This window comes from Haemorhous mexicanus, chromosome 2 (genome assembly GCF_027477595.1).
Source record: "Haemorhous mexicanus isolate bHaeMex1 chromosome 2, bHaeMex1.pri, whole genome shotgun sequence".
NCBI classification, from domain to species: Eukaryota; Metazoa; Chordata; class Aves; order Passeriformes; family Fringillidae; genus Haemorhous; species Haemorhous mexicanus.
This window is the reverse complement of record NC_082342.1, coordinates 38626737-38650017: the sequence shown is the minus strand read 5'-3', so window position 1 is coordinate 38650017 and position 23281 is coordinate 38626737. Positions and strand designations below refer to the sequence as shown.

At 41.4% G+C, this 23281-nt stretch overlaps 1 protein-coding gene across 3 annotated transcripts; it reads left to right on the top strand.

Moving 5' to 3' along the window:
* Nucleotides 1-1074: 1074 nt before the first annotated feature.
* On the top strand, nucleotides 1075-22364 carry PCF11 (PCF11 cleavage and polyadenylation factor subunit). Of its 3 annotated transcripts, XM_059838504.1 has the most exons (17): nucleotides 1075-1557; nucleotides 6262-6387; nucleotides 8718-8906; nucleotides 9302-9493; nucleotides 10311-11419; nucleotides 11679-11868; nucleotides 11962-12595; nucleotides 12682-13287; nucleotides 13369-14159; nucleotides 15525-15612; nucleotides 16348-16467; nucleotides 16954-17062; nucleotides 18220-18403; nucleotides 18815-18970; nucleotides 19990-20082; nucleotides 20633-20668; nucleotides 21226-22364. In XM_059838504.1, the coding sequence occupies exons 1-17, from the start codon at nucleotides 1369-1371 to the stop codon at nucleotides 21433-21435; spliced, it is 5022 nt and encodes a 1673-aa protein (XP_059694487.1). In that variant the 5' UTR covers nucleotides 1075-1368; the 3' UTR covers nucleotides 21436-22364. The 3 variants fall into 3 exon arrangements, with proteins under 3 accessions (XP_059694487.1, XP_059694486.1, XP_059694485.1); XM_059838503.1 differs by having other exon boundaries at nucleotides 12682-14159; nucleotides 16957-17062; XM_059838502.1 differs by having other exon boundaries at nucleotides 12682-14159.
* The last annotated feature ends 917 nt before the right edge of the window (nucleotides 22365-23281 follow it).

Below are 23281 nucleotides of genomic sequence, written 5' to 3'. Positions count from 1 at the left end.
TCTTGTCAGAACTGTACCAGGCTTATGTTTTTACTATCTTTCTACTATATTTGCAGAATATATTTATGTCTGAATCTATAAATGTATACACAATTTGCACTTTAAACATGATCCCACATGATGTGTTTCATGCAGTGTATTTTAATGGAGCATTCACCCCTTGCCTCGTTTCACAAGCTGACAGTTCTCCAGTTACCAAGGAAGTGTGGGGGGAAGGAATGGCTACACCTGAGAATGCTTTGCAAGCAACTTCACTTCCAAGAGGTACCTCTGGGCAAATCTAATGACCCAGGAAAGGCAAGTTTCGTTACTTTGCTCTCGCTGCGCCTACTGCTAGCTCTCTCCTGAGGCTCCTGGCTCTGTGCAGACCTGGAAACACTGGTGCGAGGGACGGCATCAGAGAAACACGGGGGGCAGGGCCGCTTGCCGAGGCGAACGAGCCACAGAATCACGGGATTGTCAAGGCTGGAAGGGAGCTCTGGAGACCGCCCAATTCAATCCCCTCACCCAGGCTGGGCCATTTAGGAACAGGACAGGAACGCGTCCAGGTGGGTTTGGAATGTCTCCAGAGAGGGAGATTCCACAAACCTCCCAGGGCAGCCTGCCACCCTCAACGTAAAAAAAGTTCTTCCTCGTGCGGAGGTGGAACTTCTTGTGGTGTTATCTATGGGCACTGCTCCTCGCCCAGGCGCTTCCCATGCAGCAAGGAAAACCCAGCGCCCTGGGAGCGGCGCCGGCCGCTGCCACTGCCGCTCCCTTGTGGGGGCTGAGGGGGCTGATCAACGGCGGGCGGGGCGGGGCGGCGGAGGGCGGGGCTGCGCCGACCACCAATCAGCGCTCGGGGCAGCGCGGGAAGGCGGGAGGAAGCAGCGGGGCGGGACGGGACGGGAGACATGGCCAATGGCGAGTCGGGACGCCCGTGCGAGAGCGGGACTTGGGCGCAGGAGCCCGTCAGCGGTGAGGAAGGGCGGTGCCAGCCAATCGGGGGCCAATGTGGTGAAGGGCGAGCCAATGGGGAGCCGCGCAGGCGGGGCGCCAGCCAATCAGGGCGCGTCCGGCGAACAAAAGGGCCTCTCCAAGGCTCCGGCCCTTCTCCCGAGCACAATTTCACATGACGCAACGGCTGCGGGAAGCGGTTCGCGAGCCGTGCCCGCCGCCGCCATTTTGTGAGCGCGGAGACTGAGCCGGCGGCGGCCCGAGGAGCGGCGCAACCGGCAGCGCAGCCAGCGGGAACCTCAGCGTGGAGGATGCGGTAGAGGAGCCCAGCGGCAGCGGCGGGGGGGCGGCATCGGCATCGCTCGGCTGCGGCGGCGGGGGATCGCGGGGAGGGGGCTGTCGGTCGGTGGGTCGGGTCCTGGTCGGAGCAGCATGTCGGCCCCGGAGAGCAGCGCTGGCAGCAGCGAGGCCCGGGAGGACGCGTGCCGCGACTACCAGTCGTCGCTGGAGGACCTGACGTTCAACAGCAAGCCGCACATCAACATGCTGACCATCCTGGCCGAGGAGAACGTGCCCTTCGCCAAGGACATCGTCTCCCTGATCGAGGCGCAAATCGCCAAGGTTTTTATATTCCACCGACTACTACTCCTACCTATACTGCTGGGGGGACCGGCCGGGGCAGCGGGCTAGGGCGGCCTGGGGGCCTGCAGGACAGGCGCGGGGGTAGCCGAGCGGCGGAGGCGGTTCAGGGGGACACAGCAGGGCCGGGGGGCGAGAGGGCCCGAGGGTCGGGAAATGGGGCTAGGGAGAGGGGGAGAGGCTCGGGAGGGTGGGTATGGCTGGGCTGTGCTGCGGGGGGGCCTAGGAACTAGTGCCGGGCGGGAGGTGGGGGGTGTTGATAGTGAGGGGGCGAACAGAGAAAGCAGGGTTTGGACGGAGTTGGGGGAGAACGGGGGTGTAGGAGGCCGGGGGTCGCCGTGCGGGAAACAGGCGGAGGAGGGAAGCTGGGATCAGGGAGCAACGGGGCGAGGCGGCGGGCGGGGGCTCCTCCTTCCATCGCGTAGCTTAAGGGTGCTGCTACTTCTACTCCCCCATGGCATAGGGAGCAGGGGACTCGAGGGAGGGGAGCAGCCCCCACACCACCCTGTTGGGAATCTGGAAGGATTTGGGACGGGCCCCAGGAAGAGCTGAGAGAGGAGGGCAGCGTGGCTCGCGCTGGGAGCCCCGCGTAAATAGCAGGCACAACATGGCGGCCTGGCAGTGACTGGGCAGCTGCACTTCCTCGCCCTTGGAGCGGGGTTTTCCCCCGACGTGCAGCCAGGATTCGGTGTCCGAATCTGGTGACTAAACCCTTGCATTTAGGCCATTTCTACTGCAATCATTAGAGAGGACCGGAGTGGGGAGATACCGTGTAGAGTTGGGTTTTTCTTGGGGGGTGGTCTAAAAGGAAAATAAGGTTAAGTTTCTAGAACGCAAATTGTCCGCCACTGAAGGGCTAAGTATAGTGACCTTTAAGTGTAAGTTAAAGCTATTTCCCCAGTGCGGTCCCTTTGAGAGATTGAGGGGTGGAGGCTCCCTTATATCGTGAAAAAGTTTGTGGGTGAAAGGTGACCATCTTCTTCGGTTAGAGAAGTGTGTACGGTGGTGATGGGGGTTGTTTTGCTCTGCTTCGGTAGAGAAAATTCTGTGGGCTTGGGATAATCTGTTTGGATTTCAGGTGATCTGTGCCCCGAGTAGCACTAGCGTTGTGTGTGTATTTCATTTATTTTGGCTAGAGAAGTTTATTAGTTGAGGATGTGGTAGAAGAAATTCTCCCTGACTGTAGAAACTGCAGCAGCCTGTAGGATCCTAACATGGCGTCTGAAAGGCACATGATATAAAAAGGGAATGAGGAGGTTCCCTCTGAGCCCAGCCCAGGCAGTTGCTGACATCAGTCAGCCACTGTACATGCATGGGGGTTTGCAGCACCTTTTTAGCGAGCGTTTTAGAAAGAAAAGGGTTCTTCTTTCAATCCCCCACCCCCCGTATTCGTGCCAGCCACCCCTCCCCCGTTGTTTCCCTTGCTCCCTCTGATCTCAGGTGTTAAAAGGCTTTTTTCTTTGGCTTTAATCGTGGTTTATAATGGTGAGAATTGTACTATCTAATGGTGGGGGTGGGAAACATCTTTTAAGATACTTAATCTTATCTTTCTATCAATGCAGGATGTCTTTTTAGTGTGCCACAGACCTCTTCCAGTCTAGTTTTAAATGCTGCCAGTGGCTGAGTTTTGCCATTCCTTGGGGAGGTGACCTCATAATCTAATAGCTCTCACCATTATATCTCCTAAAGGGCAGTGGATGTGTATAAAATGATTTGTGATGAAATAACAATGCTGTCAATTTTTTTTTTCATTTCTGGGTAATTTAGAACCTGCCCTGAAGTGTGGGGTTTTTTTAAAGGATGTCTTAAAACCTGTATCAATGGTTAGTTTTGCTTAGTTACTGTTTATGACTGTAGTTTAATCAAGGCAAGTTTTTAGTTGTTTCTGGGAAAGTGATCTCCTTTACTAAGCCACTTTTAAAAAGTGTTGCCTGGAGACAGCTTGTTTAGTGTAAAACTTGAGTGGTCTGCTTTACAATTTAATAAATGGTTCTGAAATGTGTGACTGGTATTATAAAGTTTGTAAATAAAAAGTGTGAAATATGTATTTGTCTTTTTATTTACCATTGTATAGTGCAGAATTTGTTTCCAAGACCCATTTTGTATACAAAGTTGACTTTTTTTTTTTTAAAACAAATTTTTTCACAAGTTTGTGACTTGGGGTTGAATTGCCAGATATTATTTTAAGCTTGAAACCTTTTAGGAAACTAATAAAAAAGAGCCACACATTTCCAACAATAGCTTTCCTACGTTATTTGAAGGAACAGTGGGAGTTTTGTAAAGAAGTGTTTAATATTATGCTGAGCTCAGAGTTAGTGTTCTTCTGCGTTCTGGTGGTTATGCGGCGCCTCCCTGCCTTTTGGTTAGTGTCGTGTGGGCATCTTTCTTGCTTGGGGGTGCTGCAGAGGCCTCCAGGAAACAAAATGCATTCCGGTGTGGGATTCCCTTTTGTGGTTATTGAAATACGTGCTAGGTACCTTGACATAATAAACCCTTCCAGAAGAGAAGACTTAGATATTCCAACGGTATTTAAGTCATTTTTTTTTAAATGCGACACCTGAATAGCTTATGTTTGAAGCAGGGTACGCTGCTGAGCTGCTAATTGCGCTCCATAGGTGGAAGTCGGCTTCCTTACCTAGATGATGGTGTTTCCGTGTGTGATTGCTGTAACATTCTGATGCATGATGAAAGGGACAGTTAAACTTCTTTCCATGCTTTTGCTACTAATGCTTCCCCAGCATCTCAAACTTCAAGCTTAGCTGAGTGTAGTGAACTACTTTCCTGCATTGGTGAAATGGAAGAATGGGGGAGTAGCTCAACTTGGGGAGTAGCTCTTGGTCATAGGTACTTCTGGGACAGCTCTTTGTATCTCTAACACACTGACTAAAAGTCAGAAGTGGTGCACTGTCATTTTGTTAAAAAAGAAGGCACTCAGAACTGGAGTGTTTTTAATGTGCCATTGTGCAGACTGCTTCAAAGAAGAAGCCCGTATTCCACAGGCATTTTAAATAGCTGCAGATCCACGGTCTTCTGTGTCTGAGATTTAAGTGATGCTTTTTTCTAACACTTGCACATTAGGTTGTTTACAATTCAGTATTACGTCACAGCGTGAAATTGGCTTCTAATGTGCTGCAATTAGTTTTGGCTTATGTAGCCTGGTTTTTGTCTTTTCCTGCACAAAATGCATCACCTGCCTGTTTCTACTTTTCTCCTGTTTGAAGGCAGTGGCACCCCCCCCCACCCTCCTGCCCCAACTAACAAGGAGTTCTGCCCTCTTCAATAATAAGTTTCAGGTCATGGTAGTACACTTCTAAGGGTGAGGAAGCCCGATTGCCCATGTAAAAATCCTGTCGAGTGAGTGCCCTTCTGTGAACCACCTCAAAGGGGAAGGAACTGAATTTAAAATGGTGAAGCACTAGCACTTCACACACGTGTCTGGATAATGGGCCTGCCTGCCACACAAGGTATCGTTAATTAATCTAGTAGCCTATTCTGTTTAAAATGAGCAGTGAGTGAAGTTGTTTTGCTTTTATCCAGAGCTTACCCATATGGTGAATGGAACTTAAAGTATTACAAGTGGATGCTCTTCCCAGGGGTTCATGGTCAACACACACTGCTTGTGTTGTCTTTCATGTCCTCTTCAACACGTCTGTGTACTTGCTGATGTTTTTTGGAACTTTCCTGTGCCTTCTGCTTTGTGAAAGCCACTGGCAGGCATTAAAATCACTTTTATTGGTCCAGTACTGCTTTCTGTAAATAGGAAGTTGCTGTAGTGGTCCAGGGTCATCACACTGTTGTCGCACAAACTTGGTGTGAATTTTGAAGAAGGATTTAAAAAGCCCCAACCAAAACCAAACAAAAAAAAGCCCCCAAGACTCCTGTAGCAAAGCTGTGTCCAGAGTTTGAAGACAACCTTCTAATGAAAATGGTGGTTGCAGTTCCTGAGCTTGTCTGTGCGTTTACCCAGTTGACCAGGTGGTTGAGTTTTGACTGGATTTTGAACTCTATTCTGACTGGTTTTGCGTGCATTTTGGAAATCAGAACCATCGCCATCTGCAAGTGCCAAGAGAGAGTGGGACTCTCTGCTATATCCAGTTGGATTACAGTGAAATAATTACAACCTTTTCTGCATGTAATTTACGAAAAAACTGTGATAATCAACATATAATTTACAGCTACAGAAGTTCACTGACTTGGGCTGTTTGCCAGAAGTCTAATTTGTGTTCTGTGAAATCCAGAAAAATCCATCCAGGAGTTTTGAATTATAAACAATTTTTAGGAGTTCCTTGAAGTGCTTACAATGGTTTCCTGCTAATTTGCTTCCTCAAGGGAAAGGTTACACTCGGTACACTAGTGGCAATTCTGTCTCATGGGCTTCTTTTTTCCTCTTTTTTTTTCCTCCCCTTTTTCCAAAGCTTTGATACACAAACAAATTAACCTAAGGTGTTCCTTTTTTTTTTTTATTTTTTTTTTGTGGTAGACCCACTGCATTATACTTTGAACTGAGTGTCCATTTTTCATATTAGGTTTTTGTATAAACAAAAATCCCAAACAAAATCCCTTGGTATTTATAGTGGCAACCGAAAAGAGAGGTCTGTATTTCTGGGATTGGTAATCCCTTTATTTGAAAAGGTTAAAGCATGTTTTTGTTTTACTAAACTTCTCAGTTTCTTCTTATTACTCCAGGCTCCTGCATCAGAGAAGCTACCCGTTATGTACCTAATGGATTCCATTGTCAAGAATGTGGGAAGAGAGTATCTCACAGCATTTACTAAAAACCTAGTTGCAACATTTATTTGTGTATTTGAAAAGGTATATACACTTTCAGAAAAGTACTGTATTCTAAGCAAAATTTGTTCCTGGTAAAATAAGTACGTGATTTCAGGTTTGGGTTTTCTTGTGTGGTGAACTATACAAATTGATTGGTTTTTATAAATCTCAGTATCTATACTGTAAAAGATTATTCCTTCTGCTATCAAGGATGTTAGCTGAAAGATGTAAAGTATTACTTAATTTGGTATGTAAACATCAGTACCTTTCCTGTCCAGGCAAGATTTTACTAACCGGATTTTGACTGTTGATGGTTTAGCTGGATGGACTTTTTATAATGTATAGACCAATTAATTATGAATCTTTGGTTTAAGATAGTTAATAGTCCTTATTCCAAGAATAGACTGAGAATTGTTTTCTTGGGGACTTCTCAAAGCTTCACTCTCCTGTAGTTAGATTTGTTTGATTTACATAATTTACATTGTGCAGACTGAGAATTGTTTTCTTGGGGACTTCTCAAAGCTTCACTCTCCTGTAGTTAGATTTGTTTGATTTACATAATTTACATTGTGCAGAATGAGCGCTTAAACTCAAGAGGGAGTAGCGCTGACACCTGGTTCTCTCTTGGTGGTCTGTCAGCTGAAAAAAGTGCTGCGACTGTGTGAGAGAAGGACCTTAAAATGTGTGACTGTATTATAAATAAGTTTTAATTTCATTCATCATTGAAAGCTGCTGCCTTATCTTTTAATTCTGGCTCTTAATCTTGAAGCCTAGTGCATACTCCTCAGTGATAAAAGCATATCAAAGTCCAGGTTTTGAAAGGCTGGACTTGAACGTTTTAAGTTGGATCAGAGAAGGAAGGTTAACTTCTGTGGTTTCCTGTATGTTAGAAGAAAGTGGTGTTCCATAAGAATGAGATGAATGAAGCTTTTGCATATTTATCATTATAGATCAGTAGTATCTGAAATCCCAGTACGCTTTAAATACGGTTTTCAGATGTAAAGTGTGTGATGAAGTAAGGAATAGATTGTGATTGTGACTGTGGAAAACTTAATCTCTTGTATGTAGAGCAGATGGAGGGAGATTTACTCGGTTTTTTGGTGTTAAATTGTGAATGCTCTTCTACTGAGTTGCATTTAAAGTTGCAGCTGGATGAAGCTCTGGATAATAACTCATCTTCAGAGTTTTATATGTTAACTTGCTAGTAAGCTAACTAGAACTACTTATGTGTACTAGTTACATGTGTAAAGTGGCAGTAATTTCTAATAGCTTAGTTGGTTAAAAGATGTGAGTAGAATTCCAGCAGAGGCATTGTTACAGATTTGGGTTTTATCAGTAAATGGTCACTAAGGTATCTCTTGATACTTGAAGTCAGAACTGTTTGCTACGTCATTCCTGCACATTTTTGCAGTGAACTTCAGTGAAGCCTCTTATGGAAAATATATAGAGGCATCATCCCCCAATTACTAAGTATGAATTACTTTTATTGAAGCTCCTGCTCTTACCCAAAAAGAACCTCCAAATTTTCCAGACTATTCTATGTCTAGGTGTAATATCTGAAAATGGCAGCAAAAATCATCTACATTGGCAATGTGTAGTGATTGAATTGGGATTTTGAAATTTGACAGCTGCATATATTTTGTCCTTTAATGTTTTTAATTTATTGTTTAATTGAGCCATTTAAGTTATGAGATTAACTAAATTTTGCTTTACTGTAAATTTCTAATTTAGCTGCCATGAGATAATCCAGTTGTTTGTAAAGAGAGAAAATGGGCCTCTGGTCCTACAAGTACATTTGATCTGTGACTCATACATAGATGGGTCTAATTCTGCAGCTGAACTGAAATAGTAATTGACTTCATTTTAGCTAATACTCACTTTATTGCATTTGTTGGAAAAAATCCTTCAGTGACTAAACAGCTGAGCAAAACACCTTTTTTTTCCATTCAGTTTGTTTTTTCTTGATTTGTTTGTCATTGTTATACTCTGGCACAAATACTTGAATGATGTATTGTTTCAGAGGCGATTGCCTTTCAATACTTTTGTTACTGTATTTTTTTCCACAGAAGTTGGGCCAGTAAAATGAGAATTTTGCTAATGGAAAAGTTGAAAGAAAATTCTCAGAGCATGGTAATACACAATAAAATCTTCAAATGGCCTTGAAACAACAATTGCACATTTGAGCTTCTGTTACTGATCCCATTGATAGAGATATGTTGTCTACACTGCTTATAAATTTCATATACCAAGTTCAGTATGTTGAAATGGCAAGATAGAAATAGGAAATGAATGAAATCTTAAGTTCTACAGAAAAGTTTAAGAAATTGTTCTATATTAACTTAACAAGCCATAGAATTGTTTTATTGTTTTAGGTGGATGAAAATACTAGGAAAAGTTTATTTAAATTACGCTCCACATGGGATGATATTTTTCCTTTGAAGAAACTATATGCACTTGATGTCAGAGTCAACTCATTAGATCCTGCCTGGCCAATTAAACCTCTGCCCCCAAATGTGAATACTTCTAGCATCCATGTGAATCCTAAGTTTTTAAATAAATCGGTAAGTTTTTCTGCCTTCTGGAAGAACAGATGGTAATACATGTAGTTTTCATTGTTTGTGTGCTGCTTTTTGACAATTTAGAATATTAAGAATGAATTATCTGACCTTTGTAAACAGGTAAGAGAAATTTATAAATTCAGAATATTTGAAGGGTTTGTGTTTTTTTTTTTCTTTTTATTTACTAATTGAATTCTAGGTTTTGGAACATTGAGGAATTTATCTTAAATTCCCTACCCCTGTCAAAGCAGGCAAATCATAGTCGGGCAAAAAAATTGCAGTTTATAACTGCTGTATGAACTAAGTCCCAGTACTGGATCATAATAACACTGAAAGGAGATGGATTTAGTTGATTTTATTAGGATTTTAAATATAACTTTTCTTTATTTTGTTTTTAGCCAGAGGAATCTAATGCACCTACCTCTGCTGTCACTTCTGGTGCCTCTACTCCTCCAGCTGTTCCTGAAATACAAAAGAATTTGACACAGGAGCAACTGATAAGGCAGCAATTGCTTGCAAAGCAAAAACAGTTGCTAGAACTTCAGCAAAAAAAACTAGAGCTGGAGCTGGAACAGACTAAAGCACAGTTGGTGAGTAGGATAGTTGATAAAACTTTCCTAATTGGGGTCTCTCTTTTGGAGAGTATTTGACTGTACTGGTAAGTACAGTACATAGGTTTTTGCTCATGTTAGGCAAGTGTAGCTGTTTTAGGACTACCACAGCAATGCAAGGTGATCTGAGGTTCCTGAACAGTTTTTGTTATTTTGAACCCTTAAGTATTACACTGAAATGTAAAAACAAAAAAAAAAAAAACAAAAAACAAAAAAAACAAAAAAAAAAGTGGAATTCTTGTGGTTTGGTTTTAATCTCTCTTCAGAATGATACCTGACTGTGATCTTCCATCCTTCACCTCTTGCAACTGACAGTGAGCTGGGCTATTTCAAATATGTTTGTTCCTAAGGAACAAGGGAGCCTGATCGTTTGTGAGCAAAGTCAGTTTCTTGGCTAGCAGTAGTTGGAAGTCTTGCTGTGTTGGTAGTTGACAATACAAAATAAAGCATCTTTGAACTGAAGTGTGAAAATAGGATACTTGGCAGCTGAGTTGCCTAGAGCATGTGGAAAATAGAGGAAAGCTAGCACTGTAATTGGAACGTGTGCCAAATTTACATATTTTGCAGCATTTACGTTATATATTGATCTTGCACTGTGTTTGAATTTGATTTGTAATGGTACTGCATTATTTTAGTGCTTATAATTACCAGTTAGTGGGTCACTTTCAGTTAAATGGCTGAGGCTCATAACTTTCAAGACATGGCTATTACAGTTTTGGTTTTGAGACAGAATATTAGTGTCTCTTGGTAGGAGTTGTGGCATACAAATTAATGCTGGATTTTTTTCCAATTTCAGGCTGTATCTCTTAGTGTTCAGCAGGGATCATCTAGTATAGCTTCAGTTCCAGCACCTTCCAAGCAACACATGTCTCCCACACCTCATATGACAGTTAAACCACCTCATCAATCTGCTGTGCAATCTGATAAAAACAAACCATCCCCAAGTCCTCCACTTCATGATATCAAAATAGTGAACAGGGATCCTCGGCTTAATAGAATGGGTCAGCATTCTTCTCATACTAAAGATCAATCTCACCGGAAAGAATTTTCACCGAGTGTGACCAGTCAGTCTGAGACCAAGGGAAACAAAACAGCACAGGCTGAAAAACAGAACTCAACGAAGTCAGAGAAATCAAAAGCAAGTGAAAAAACACAGAAGAAAGAACTTGAACAGTCCAAAGCAAAATCTAAATCTCCATCCCCTTTGAAAAATAAGCTGCCCGATAGTAAAGACTGCAAAAACCAGGAATGTGAAAGTGCTAAGGTTTCTGACATCAGTAAGCGGGATCCAAGACTGAAAAGACATCTTCAGGATAAGTCAGAAGGGAAGGAAGAGGAGGTCAAAGAAAAGAGGAGAACTACAGAGAAGAAAGAAAAAGAGGAGCATAAGGCTTGTGAACATAGACCAGTAGGGAGCAGAAATAAAGTGATTAATGGTGCTGTTCAGAAACAAGACACAACTACAGAGGAGTCAGAAAAACAGGGTGGGAAACAAGGAAGATCAAGTAGTAGAAAACGGTCACGATCACGCTCTCCTAAGGCAAGATCACCATCTACGCACTCTCCAAAAAGACGAGAGAGGAGATCACCTAAAAGAAGACTTCGGAGTTTATCTCCTACTTCATCAACTCCTAAAATTGGAAAGATACGTCAGATAGGCCCTAAGCAATCTCATGTTGAAGAAGGCACACAAGCAGCAAGAGATGAAAGAAATTCTAATAAGAGAAATGTTAAACAGGAGGTGCGTGATCCAAGGAGATTGAAGAAAGCCCAAGAGGAAAGACCCCAAGAGACAGCCACCCAGCATTCTGCAAAAGCTTCTCCAGATCCAAAGGAGAATGCAGAAAACTGGCAGGGATCCAAATCAGGCAAGAGGTGGAAATCTGGTTGGGAAGAAAGTAAAAAGTAAGTTACTATCTCTTAAACAACTTGTGTGTGAAGTCAGTGGAAATTCTCCTGTTGGCTTCAGTATAGTTGACTTTGAGAGGCAGTGTTCAGATTGTTAAAACTGATAGGTTTAATTTGTTTCTACTAGTGAAATAGAGAGGTGATGCATACTTAGATTCTAAGGTGATAGCAATGTTTTGCCGTGATCAGTTCTAGTAGGAACCATTACATCCTGAATAATGAATAATCTATATTTTATGAATATTCTTGTTTTCAGCTCACAGCAGAATGATGAACACCAAGCACTTGTTAAATCCCCTCACCAAAGACATCGTGAAAACTGGCCTGCTGGTAAAGGAATTCTATCACCCCGAGCACCAAAGCAGCAGCACCGGTTAAGTGTGGATGCCAATTTACAGATTCCCAAAGAACTGACATCTGCAAGTAAAAGAGAATTACTTAAGAAGGTAATACTAATCAGTCTGTCTTCATAGAAATGTCCCAGGTGTGGGGTTTTTTCTTGTCTTTTTGTAAGTCTAAATTTTAACTTTATATTACAGGCTAATGACCGCTTAACATCTGGTGAAATAACACAAGATGAGTTTCTCATGGTAGCTCATCAGATCCGACAGCTGTTCCAGTATCAGGAAGGAAAGCACAGATGTAATGTCTGGGATAGCCCTACAGAGGAAAAATGTGGTTTGAAAAAGAAACCTCTTCTGTCGGATGCAGAATTAACATATTATGAACATAAAGCTAAACTAAAAAGGACACAAGTTCAGCATTCATTGTCAAGGCTTGATCTGTTGGATCCTGATGATATTTTGGATTATCATATACCTGATGCATTGCTTTCTGGAATAGAATGTGAGCAGGCAATAGCCAAGCGGGGGGTACAGTTTGACAGAAAAGAACCATTTGCAGAAAGATCAAGGAGACACTCTCCTGTAAGTGGCACTACAAGACCATTTCCTGAAAACCTGTCACCGCTTGAGAGTCGACGAAGACTTGAAGAGCAGCGTGCTACTAAAGGAGCAAGAGGTTCTGATCCTTATGACAGCTGGGGAGAGTCGGATGAATTTAGAGATGCTCTCAGACAACAGGGGAAAAGCACAGCAGAGTTCCAGAAAACAGATGGAGATGCACTCTGTAGGTTTGATAATCGTGAAGAAAGACAGCTTCTTGGGCAAGCTGGTATGTGATTTTACTTTATTTTATATCTGTTAAGAAACTGACAAAGTATTAGTGAGTGGTTATGTGATTTGTTCCGGTTTTTTTAGGTGTTCGAGAGGAACCAAGGTCACCGTTCACTGAACGTTTCAAAAGGGCTAGGTATGAAGATCCAGAGAAAGCACCATTTCCAGAAAGTGCAGGATCAAGATTTGGAGGTATTGAAGCAAAGCAGAGGATAAGTGCCCTGATGGAAGACAGACCTCTGTTTGATGGCTCGCCTAGACCAACTGCTGCAAGGGTTGGGGTTGATGGACAAGGCAGTCCTTTTGTTGATGGTCCTGCTGCTGGTTCAAGTTCCAGAATTGATGGGCCAGCTGGACAGGCTGCTATGAGATTTGAGGGGCCTTTGGTCGGGACAGGTGCATCTCAGTTTGATGGACCACTGGCAGGAGCAGGGGGAGCTGGAGCCTTAAGATTTGATGGGCCACCAGGGCAGCTGGCGGGGTCCCTGAGATTTGAGGGACCCCCAGGCCAGGTTGGTGGAGGAGGCCCGCTGCGGTTTGAGGGACCTCTTGGGCCTTTGCGGTTTGAGGGGCCTGCAGGGCAGCCTGTAGGTGGTGCTAGATTTGAAGGTCCTGGAGTTGGTCTCAGGTTTGAGGGTCCTCATGGTCAGCCTTCAGGTGGTCTCAGGTTTGAGGGACCTCATGGTCAACCTATGGGGCCTCGGGGTCAACCAGGGGGTGGTCTCAGGTTTGAGGGACCCCATGGTCAGCCCTTGGGGCCTCATGGTCAACCAGGGGGTAGCCTCAGGTTTGAGGGGCCACATTTACAGCCATTGGGGCCCCATGGACAACTTGGAGGTGGCCTCAGATTTGAGGGGCCACATGGTCAGCCCATGGGGCCACATGGGCCATCAAGTGGTGGGCTCAGGTTTGAGGGGCCACATGGACCTTCAGGTGGTGGGCTGAGACTGGAAGGACCACGTGGTCAGCCGGGTCTAGGTCCTAGGTTGATTGATGGACCAGTACACCAGGGAGCTGGTGGACTTAGATTTGATGGTCCTCTTGGTCGGGCTGGTCCAAGATTTGATGGCTGTCATGGAGCTGGATTTGATGGTCAGCCTGGACAGCTGTCTCTGCTGCAAAGATTTGATGGAATTCATGGACAGCCTGGTCCAAGGTTGGCACCTGGCCAGCAGGCACAAGCAAGATTTGAAACAGCCATACCTCAAAGATTTGATGGACCTCACCAGCCAGCCTCTAGATTCGACTTGCCCCTTGGCCTTCAGGGAGCACGTTTTGAAAATGTAGCTAACCATCCTGCCTCAAGACTAGAAATGTCACCATATGGACAAGGCGGTCCGTTTGTTGAACATCCTGGCCAGGGCTACAATGGACCAGCTCATGGAATGCAGTTCCAGAGACCTGATATATTTGATGGTTCACCCGGACCAAATTTCAATGGGCCAGCTGGCCCAGGAGCACAGAACTTCTCACTGAGAGCAGCTGGACATTACTTCGAAGAAAAAGGTCTCCAGGGTCCTCAATATGGAAATTTCAGTAATATGCCAATGGGAGGTAATCAGGTAAGAGCTGATTGCATCAAATACTTTGCTTGCAGAAGTGTTTCTGTTAGAGAATTAGCAGGAATTCCTCCTGTAAAAATGGAATATTTTTCTAAAGAGTTGACAGGCTGAGAGTCACTTTAAAACTAAAAAAGTCACTAGATAATTTAAGAAGGACATGCATTGCTGGTTTCAAGAATCTTTTTTCAAGTATTAGACAAAATACTGCATCTTTACAATCACTTCATAGTTCAGAATGTGTCTTTGAAATAATTTTCAACATTAGAACAAAACCAGGTAATTGGAAGCCTTTGGTATTCTCATTAAATTTCAACAAAAGTGAATTCAATATAAAGCATAAAAGATAATGTGATTTCATGATACATGATTAGTTTTTATAAGAGGTTGAAGTTAGACTGGACCAAAATAATAATTGTCTTTTTGCAGCTGTCAGTACTGCTGCAAGCCAGTTTTAGAGAGATACCCATAACTCGGCGGAATTGAGGAAGATGGGGCCATTGCTGAACTTTCTTGCTCAGCTGCATTGTTGTCTTTTAAAATTCTCTTGGCAGCATCTTGCTTTGTCAGTTCAGTTGTATTTGCTGTTGTCTCTTGGAAATGCTTTCTTCAAAAGGAGTAAATGATACTTTACAGTGGTGAAACTGATATAATTTCTTGTAGTAGATTGGAGATTTTAAAAAGCATTTTTAATTTTGTGGGTTAAAAAGTGAATGTGAAGAGTTAACTGATTGTACAAAAGGAGGTAATGTGTCCTGCAGACCTCTAATGGGATAAAATCTTAAACAGTGTGTAAATCCAGAAAGCAGCCAGCTGGGGGAAAAAGCTCCAAACATTTTTATTGCAAATGTGCTATAAAGACTTATTTTTCTTCCTACAGCTTACTGTAGCTGATGTGCTGAAAAGTCTTGTTTTCAAGATGTGTGTCTGTACTAAATTCTGGTTCAGTTCCTCATAAGAATTAATTGTGGCATTTATTAATAGACGTTTACGGGTTCCTCGAATTTCTTGAGAAGCTCTATTTTGGTGAACACAAGCAATTTAAAAGGAAGTACTGTGTTTGGAAAATGTGCTTCTTGAGTAGAAGGAAGGGTGTTAAAGGTGTTGTGGTAGGGTTTTGTTTGTTTGTTTTAATATTAAGCAAAACAAGGATGTGGTCTGAATTTTCCTAGTGAAAAATTAGAATGGGGGAAAGATCATATAGTTATTTGTGGTCTTTTCAATACCTAACTGACATGGTTCATTCCTGAAAGGAGTTCAATATATGTAAAATGATTGAGAAACATCAAGAAGTTAATAATAAAATGTGAAAAGTAAGTTTATAGTCACATTATTATACAAAGATTACATAAATGTTTACTTTCACAGGTTTCTCTCCTGTCTGCTCAAGCAGGACCTTATGGCCAAGGTCAGCAGTATTTGCCAAACCCTGGAAGTTTTGTCCAGAACCCTGCAGGTGTGTAACAACAGAATTCCTTTTATTTCTTTTGGATTGTTCATCCGGTGGTAGCCACAAAAATGACATTTGTTTAATGTCCTGGTTTACTGGGTCTGTGTGGATTAAGGGAAGCCTCCTCACTGAAGGTGCTGTAGATGTGGTATCTTTAGCACCTTCATCTTTTAAGGACCTTTTCTCAAACACTGGAGGCTTTTGTTAGTTTTCATTAACCATGTGGTTTGGGTATAAAGTTGTGCTGAAAAAACCCAAAAAAATGGTTTTGATCTGTTTTTCTGCAAGGCATCAGTCTGTAGGTCTAGCTTGCTGTGCTGGGGTATGCAAATATTTCCAGTGTATGAGTGTTTAGTAGTGAAAAACTTCAATAACATCATAAAAGGTTAAACTAGGTGATGAAGTAGATTGAGTGTGGGGAAATATTGACGTATGAACCCAGGATAATGCTGCATTTCAAGAGCCACCATCCAGTAGAGATCTGTGTAGGGGCAGCCAGCTTAGGTAGCACTCCAGAATACATTATGAAGGAAGGGAAAATCTTGTTGCAAAGATTCCCTGTTTCAAGGGAAGAAATTAGCCAAACACGAGATAAAGTAGAGAGTTGGTAAATAATTTGTAACAAAAAATGAAAGAAATGGGTGGCAACAGGAAAATTGTGTTGTGAAATATACAGATAAAAGTGAAGTCGGTTTCTGATGCTAACCTTTTGCCACCTTGAATGTCTGTGTTCTTCCCCAGGAGCCCTTTCCCATTCATATCCTGATAACCACCTTGGACAGGTTGATGTGAATGAATTGTTTGCTAAACTGCTGAAAACAGGGATCCTCAAATTGTCTAAAACTGATTCCGCTTCAGCACGTATGTAGATTTACTGTGTTCTAACTACCAAGTTTATCCACAGCTCAAGTGTAAATCTGAGTATACACACTTCTGTGAACTCCTATATAGTTTTTTTTTTAAACTGAACTCTATTTTTGGGAAGGAGTTTAGTGTGTGTGATTGAGTAAATTTTTAGGATCTTGTTTAATTTACATTTCAGCTATCTAGAGCAGTCAGTTTTGTCTGTGGTGCTGTGCTTTTGTAACTTGTTCTTGATTATAGTCAGGGTCTTTTCATCTTCTGAAATATTTCTGTATCTATGAAGACTGAATTTTAATGCCAAACACTGAGGTGAAATATTGTTTTCCTCAATTGAAATTCTGGCTTATTTTCTTTCATGCTTTTTTAAAATGATGTCAGAATATGACTGATTTAGCTCTTACACATTTGTGTTTGACCATAGTCGGAATTTCTTTCTGATGATGTACAGAAATTTTGATAAAATAATATCTTCATGGTTTCTAGAAGCGAACGAAACATCAGCCCAGCCGAATGCTGAAGAAGAAGATGATGATCAGAATGAAGATCAGAATGTTCCAGACCTCACTAACTTCATAGTCGAAGAACTTAGACAGTGCGTATCGTAGCATGGGCTTACAGTAGGAATAACAACATGGCAGTAGCTAAATAGTTCATCCAAGACACTTAAAAGCTTTTAAAAGATTATCTGTCACTTTGTGCTTCTGAGGAGGTTAAGCCTGCATTGTTTGATGTCAGCCTTGTTGAAACTGAGAAAAGAATAAGACAGAAATTTAACATGGGAAAGCTTAGCTTTACAGAAAGGTGTGCGTTGTTACTTCAGCACTAAGGTTGTGATAAGCAGTGAAGCCCAGTCCTGAGCTGCATCAAAAGCTGTGTGACAAGGAGGTCAAGGGAGGTGATTCTCACCCTCTGCTCTGGTGAGACCCCACATGCAGTGCTGCTCTGGGGCCCCAACACAAGGAGGACATGGACCTGTTGGGAGTGACTCCAGAGGAGGCCATAAAGATGATGAGAGGGCTGGAGCACCTCTACTATGAGATAGGCTGAGGGTTGGAGTGGTTCAGTCTGGAGAGGAAATGACTCCAGGGAGGCCTTACTATAGCCTTCCAGTACCTAAAGGGGACTATAAGAAAAGGTCGAGAGGGGCTTTTTCACAAGGCCATGTAGTGATAGGACAAGGGCAAATGGCCTCAGGCTGAAGAACAGATTTGCTGTAGATAGTGGGAAGAAATTCTTTACTTGAGAGGATCATGAGGCACTGGAATAGATTGCCCAGAGGAGCTGTGGATGTCCCAGTCCTGGAAGTGTTTAGGTCAGATTGGATGGGGCCCTGAGCAACTTGGTGGAAAGTGTCCCTGCCCATGGCAGGGGGGTTGGAACTAGATGGTCTCCTAAGATCCATTCCAACCCAAACCATTCTATGATTTTAATTATACCATTTGGTAGTAGCTTGTAAAGCTGGGCCAAATGAAGGCATTGCTATTTGTGCATTATTAAGTGAGAAAAGCTAGTAGGAATGAGATACAACACTAGCATGTTTCTCACGAATCATTAATAAGAGCCCATTGTTTTTTGAATGTTTAGGTTGATTGTGCTATGAAAATCAGGGTGAAATGTAGTCCTGTTGTGTACTTTTAACTTGGAGCAGATCCATGCTTTTTCCCTATTACTGTAGGCAGGTGAAGCAATTTACTAAGAAACTTTTGTCTCTTTTTAAACAAGTGCTAAGATTTTTCTCTCTTTTTGTAGGCGGTATGATAGTGTTATAAATCGTCTGTACACTGGAATTCAGTGTTACTCCTGTGGAATGAGATTTACTACTTCACAGACAGATGTTTATGCAGATCATTTAGATTGGCACTATCGCCAGAACCGGACGGAAAAAGATGTTAGCAGAAAAATTACACACAGGAGATGGTACTACAGTTTAACAGTAAGTAGTGCAGTATTGGTGTGGATAAATTACAGGCTGGATTTTGTGTTTTACTCCTGCATGTGCTCTAGGATTGCAGCTGAAATTTGCATCATCACAGGAGTTGGTTGTGATAAACAGTGATGTCTTAGATACTTCAAGTAGTCCGCAAATGCCTGTCAGAATATAGAAGGCAATTGTGTGATGAACAATCAGCAGTTTAAAGATGCTTACTGCACTGTTTTCATTCCTCTGTGAATGGAATTTGAAGGATAGAGATTTTTTTGGTAAAAGAGTTTTTGAAGTGTTGCATTGTGAGAAAGAGTACACTGTGGTAATGCTGCATGTGGGAAATATTTCAGTTTTAACAAAGTAGCATTTATTAAATATGATACTTTGGGATGTCTGAGTGAGAATGAACACTTTCCTTAGGACTGGATTGAATTTGAAGAAATAGCAGATCTCGAGGAGCGTGCTAAAAGCCAGTTCTTTGAAAAAGCTCATGAAGAGGTTGTGTTGAAGACGCAGGAAGCTGCCAAAGAGAAGGAGTTTCAGAGTGTCCCGGCTGGACCAGCTGGAGCAGTGGAGGTAAGCTTTAGCTTGCCAGATAGCAAGAATCTTGTCTTTCAAAGGCTTGTACTGTACTCTTGTTAGTAAATGTAGACTTTGTAGTTGGGCCTTTGTGAAGCTCTTCCATAGGTTCTGTATTTGTGTATGTAGTGGTTGCTTCCCAGGGGCAGGAGTAGTAGAAAGCTGTAGTTAAAAAAAATGTACAGCCATTGGCATTGTGGGGTTTTAGCAAAATTGAAATGGGCAAAGTGTGTTAATTTGCTAAATGTTTATGTAGAGAAAATAGCATAAGTGATTTGTCCTTTGATGGTTGTTTGTCATTCAGATAACTACAGGATTTACTGAGGTTTTGGTGCTTTCAAACACAAAAATTTCTTTTTTGGTAGCAGGCGTTAGAAGAAAGAAATACCACAATTTTGAAAGTAACCAGTAGAGCTGTATTTTGGTAGATGAATTGGTGTCATAATCAAATACAAATGTTAGAATTACAATTTAGTTTTATGTGCTAAGTCTCTAAGAAACTAGCTATGAAACCAGAAAGGCCTTTTTTCAATTTTATAAAGCACCTTTTGTGCTTTATTCTCTGGGTTGATAATTTTTCACAGAAGTACTAAAAAACTTCTGCCTTGTTTGACTTGAAGTGGCAGGTTAAGGGGGAAGAATTAAGATATTGCCAGAAATAAAACTAGTTAAATCACTGTAATGGCTTGTCTTACATGACAGTAAGACAGCATTACACTGTTACAAAATGCTTTGCAGACTAACTAGCTAAAGGGTAAAGCTTACCTTTCTCAAGTGACAAAGAGTATTCAGGGCCAGAGGGTGATCCTTTCTCTCTCTGCAAACCATACTCAATTTTTAATTAAGGTTTACTAATTATTAAAGTAATTTTTAAAGTGTGGAGGAAAGATCATGTTCTAGGCTTAATATACTTAATTTAAAAGAACCTTATTTGACTCCTGCTAGGTTCTTGAATTTCATGTGTTCAGCAAATTGCAATAACATGATTTATCTCTGTTATTGGAATAACTTTTCAGAGCTGTGAAATTTGCCAAGAACAATTTGAACAGTATTGGGATGAGGAAGAGGAAGAGTGGCACTTGAAGAATGCTATCAGGGTAGATGAAAAGGTAATCTAACCTTATTTACAGGTGATGCTAATTTATAGTAAAACCCCTAAAGAATTACAGGAAAAAAAAAAAAACAAACAGGAGGAGGTGGCAAGTGCTCTTTTTCTCTTGAAGGATTCTTATTGTAGTTTTTCTACCTTCCAAATACATCTCTGCCTTTGGAAGTGTCTGAAATCTTAGTGTCATTGCTATGGGCTCACTAGCTCTCCCTTACACTGCAGTGCTCAAAGAAAAATAGATGTCTCTGTGTATGGGTGTAGGTATGGGCTCAGTTCTTCCTGCATGCAGCTGTGCACAGATAATTCCCAGCACTCACCAGGCTTCTGTAATTCCCAGCACTTACCAGGCTTCTGTATGATAACATTTCCTAAATAAACATCACAAAATCTTGTCACAGGTATAGTTGATACCATACTTAGCCCGCTCAGACCAGAGTTTCTCTAGATGAATTATGTGATAATGTGTAGTAGACACTGTTCAGTTTGTTATCAGTGATCCTGCTATAATTTATTTTTCCATATTTAAATGTATAACAATTTTTTTTTTTCAGATTTACCATCCATCTTGTTATGAAGATTACCAGAATGTAAGTGAATCCTTCATATTCTTGGAAGCATTTTGCTTTCAGTTTGCTTCATCTCTTCGCTTTGCAGGGAGCAGATGTGTTCAGAATGAGCTGCTCATTTCTCTTGCCTAAGACTTGGAGGCCTTAGGCATGGCAAGTTTATAATACAGAATTAACTGAGATGCTTTTCTGGTTGTGAGTACCATGACAGCTTGTGTGTCATAAAGCATAGCCATGGATGTCTTGTGGAGTAATGTGTTATCTTAGGAATTTGTAACAATGGAGTAGGTGGGTATTGGTGTGTGTGACGTTTTTAATGCTTTGGGAGTTATGACAGTTCATGGTAATGTGTTAAGCATTTCATCACTGCTTCGTGATACTTTTCAAAGGAATTGGAAAAAAAAGTAATTCTATTAAAAAAAAAGGAATTTGTTTTCTTAAAAGTTTGACAAAGTAGAAGTTTGGATTTTGAGTGCCTGACCATCAACATATTTGCATTTTGAAAAAAGGCAAAAAGAATAAGAGGCTAAAAATGGTTATTTTAGTGTGCTAATGCTACCTTGACTTTCACTTTGTAGACATCATCATTTGATTGCACACCGTCTCCCAGCAAGACTCCTTCAGAAAATCCACTAAATATAATGTTGGACATTGTTAAACAAGAAACAGAAGAGTCCTGTGACTCACCTAAAATCAAAGAAGAACCTGAAGACACCCCTCCTGCCTGTGTAGAAGAGAGCACACCTGCATCTACAGAAATCAAAACAGAACCTGAGGAGTCTGTTTAAATAAACTGCGGTATGATTTCTTTTTTTTTTTTTTTTTTTGTTTTGTTTGTTTGTTTTTTACAGAGGAGCTGCTGTGTTAATTCTGGAAGGCGAATACTTTTTATATGAATAAAATGTCCAATTGAGGCAGGGCCTCAACTACTGTTTGGTTAATAAATACATTTTTGTATTTGGAATTTCTTATTGCCTGCACAGTTTCAGGTGTGATTGTGTGAAAGTTCTGTAGATGCGTGAAAATTTAATGGTATATGTAAAAATGTAAAATTTTCACTTGTTGAAATGTAAATTATAAATAAAAGATATTTTTGCTATGTATGGAGTGTAATGTTTATGCACACCATCAAATAAATACAGTGTTTCTGTACTTTTTTCAGTTTAAAATTAATTAAAACAAATTTTTGCTTAATAAGATTGAGAAAAATTAAAGCAAGTCTCTTCCTTCAGTTATCCCATAGGTGGGTTATCAAGGGAAGGAGCTCCTCAGACAGGCCTACATTACTAGTCTTTTTAAAGTTATTTGAACAAGCTTACATTTCCAGATGTTTAAAAAAACAATTACAACAACAAAATAATAAAAAAAATCCACAGAAAAACTCACAAAAATACAGTTCTGGGTAGAAGGGGAAAATTTAACAAACCGACCAGAGTGCTTGATTGTGGTGAACACAAGTGCCAACAAAAAAAAATTAACAAACCAGGATGCCTGGTAGTTAAGATGTTTTTAATGATTTTTTTTTTTCCATTAGTCAAACACAAATTGAATAAAGCTGAATTTTCTTTACGTTACAGGGGGGAATGAATGTAAGAATGCTCATTTGAAACATAGTTAACATTTTCTTTTTTGTTGCTTATGACTGGACTTAGATGGTAAACCAGATATCCTGAGATGTTAATATTTCTTAAATGTTATAAATAAAACTAAGAATATATTTGAGTGTGAGTCTCTTCCTTTCAGTGATGGGTCTGTGTGGCTGACATTTGTGGGAACTGAAATAAAGTTGTGTGTTTCAGTATGCATTTGATGTTTTATTCACTCTTCTAGTTGCAGTATGTATTTTTAACTTGCTTGGAGCAAAACAGAAGCACTAAAACTCAGAAAACAATGTCACAGTCCTAGCAGGTTATACTTAGGAGTCAGAATTCCCCCTTGGTGTGCAAGTGGAAATAATCAGCAGTGCAGGAGATGTTGGCTGCAAAAACTTCTATGTTAACACCCCGGCTTCACGAAGTTTTTGAGGTGCGAGTAATACTTTGATTCTTCTATTAAGGTTGGAGCTGTAGTTCTAGATAGTTGTTTTAGATGTAGTTCTAGTGAGCTTGCCCTGTTCTAGGGATGATACTTTAAAATGCTCTTTAATTAGAGACAGTCCAGAGGAACAAAAATACAATGGATCAGGGTGGTGTCAGTCCATGCAGTGGTGTGTGTGGCTGCTGGCTGTGTTGGGGGAGGGGTACTCCTGTGTTAGTTATTGCAACCTCTTCCTGGAGCAGGGATGTAGCCTGGTTCCCTGGCCCAAAAATATGATGCTTTGTGTCCTGGAATACCTTGAACTTCTAAATCACACCAACTGAAGTTCAGAGGAGACTGAGCAGAGATCTCATGTCTTTAAATATGTAGAAGGCTGTTCAGAAAAGGGAACAAATTACTCTTGTCTACTGGAGATAGAACAAAAATGAGACCTATACGTTGCAGAAATAGGCTTTATGACAGCTCTTTAATGACAAGGAAAATTAAACCCTAAATGGTTCATTAAGCTCACTTGGTCCATGTAATTATCACTGCACACCTGTAAATCTGACTGGGAAAGGTTCATTCTGCCTGGAAGCAGGATTCTGGAAATAGCGT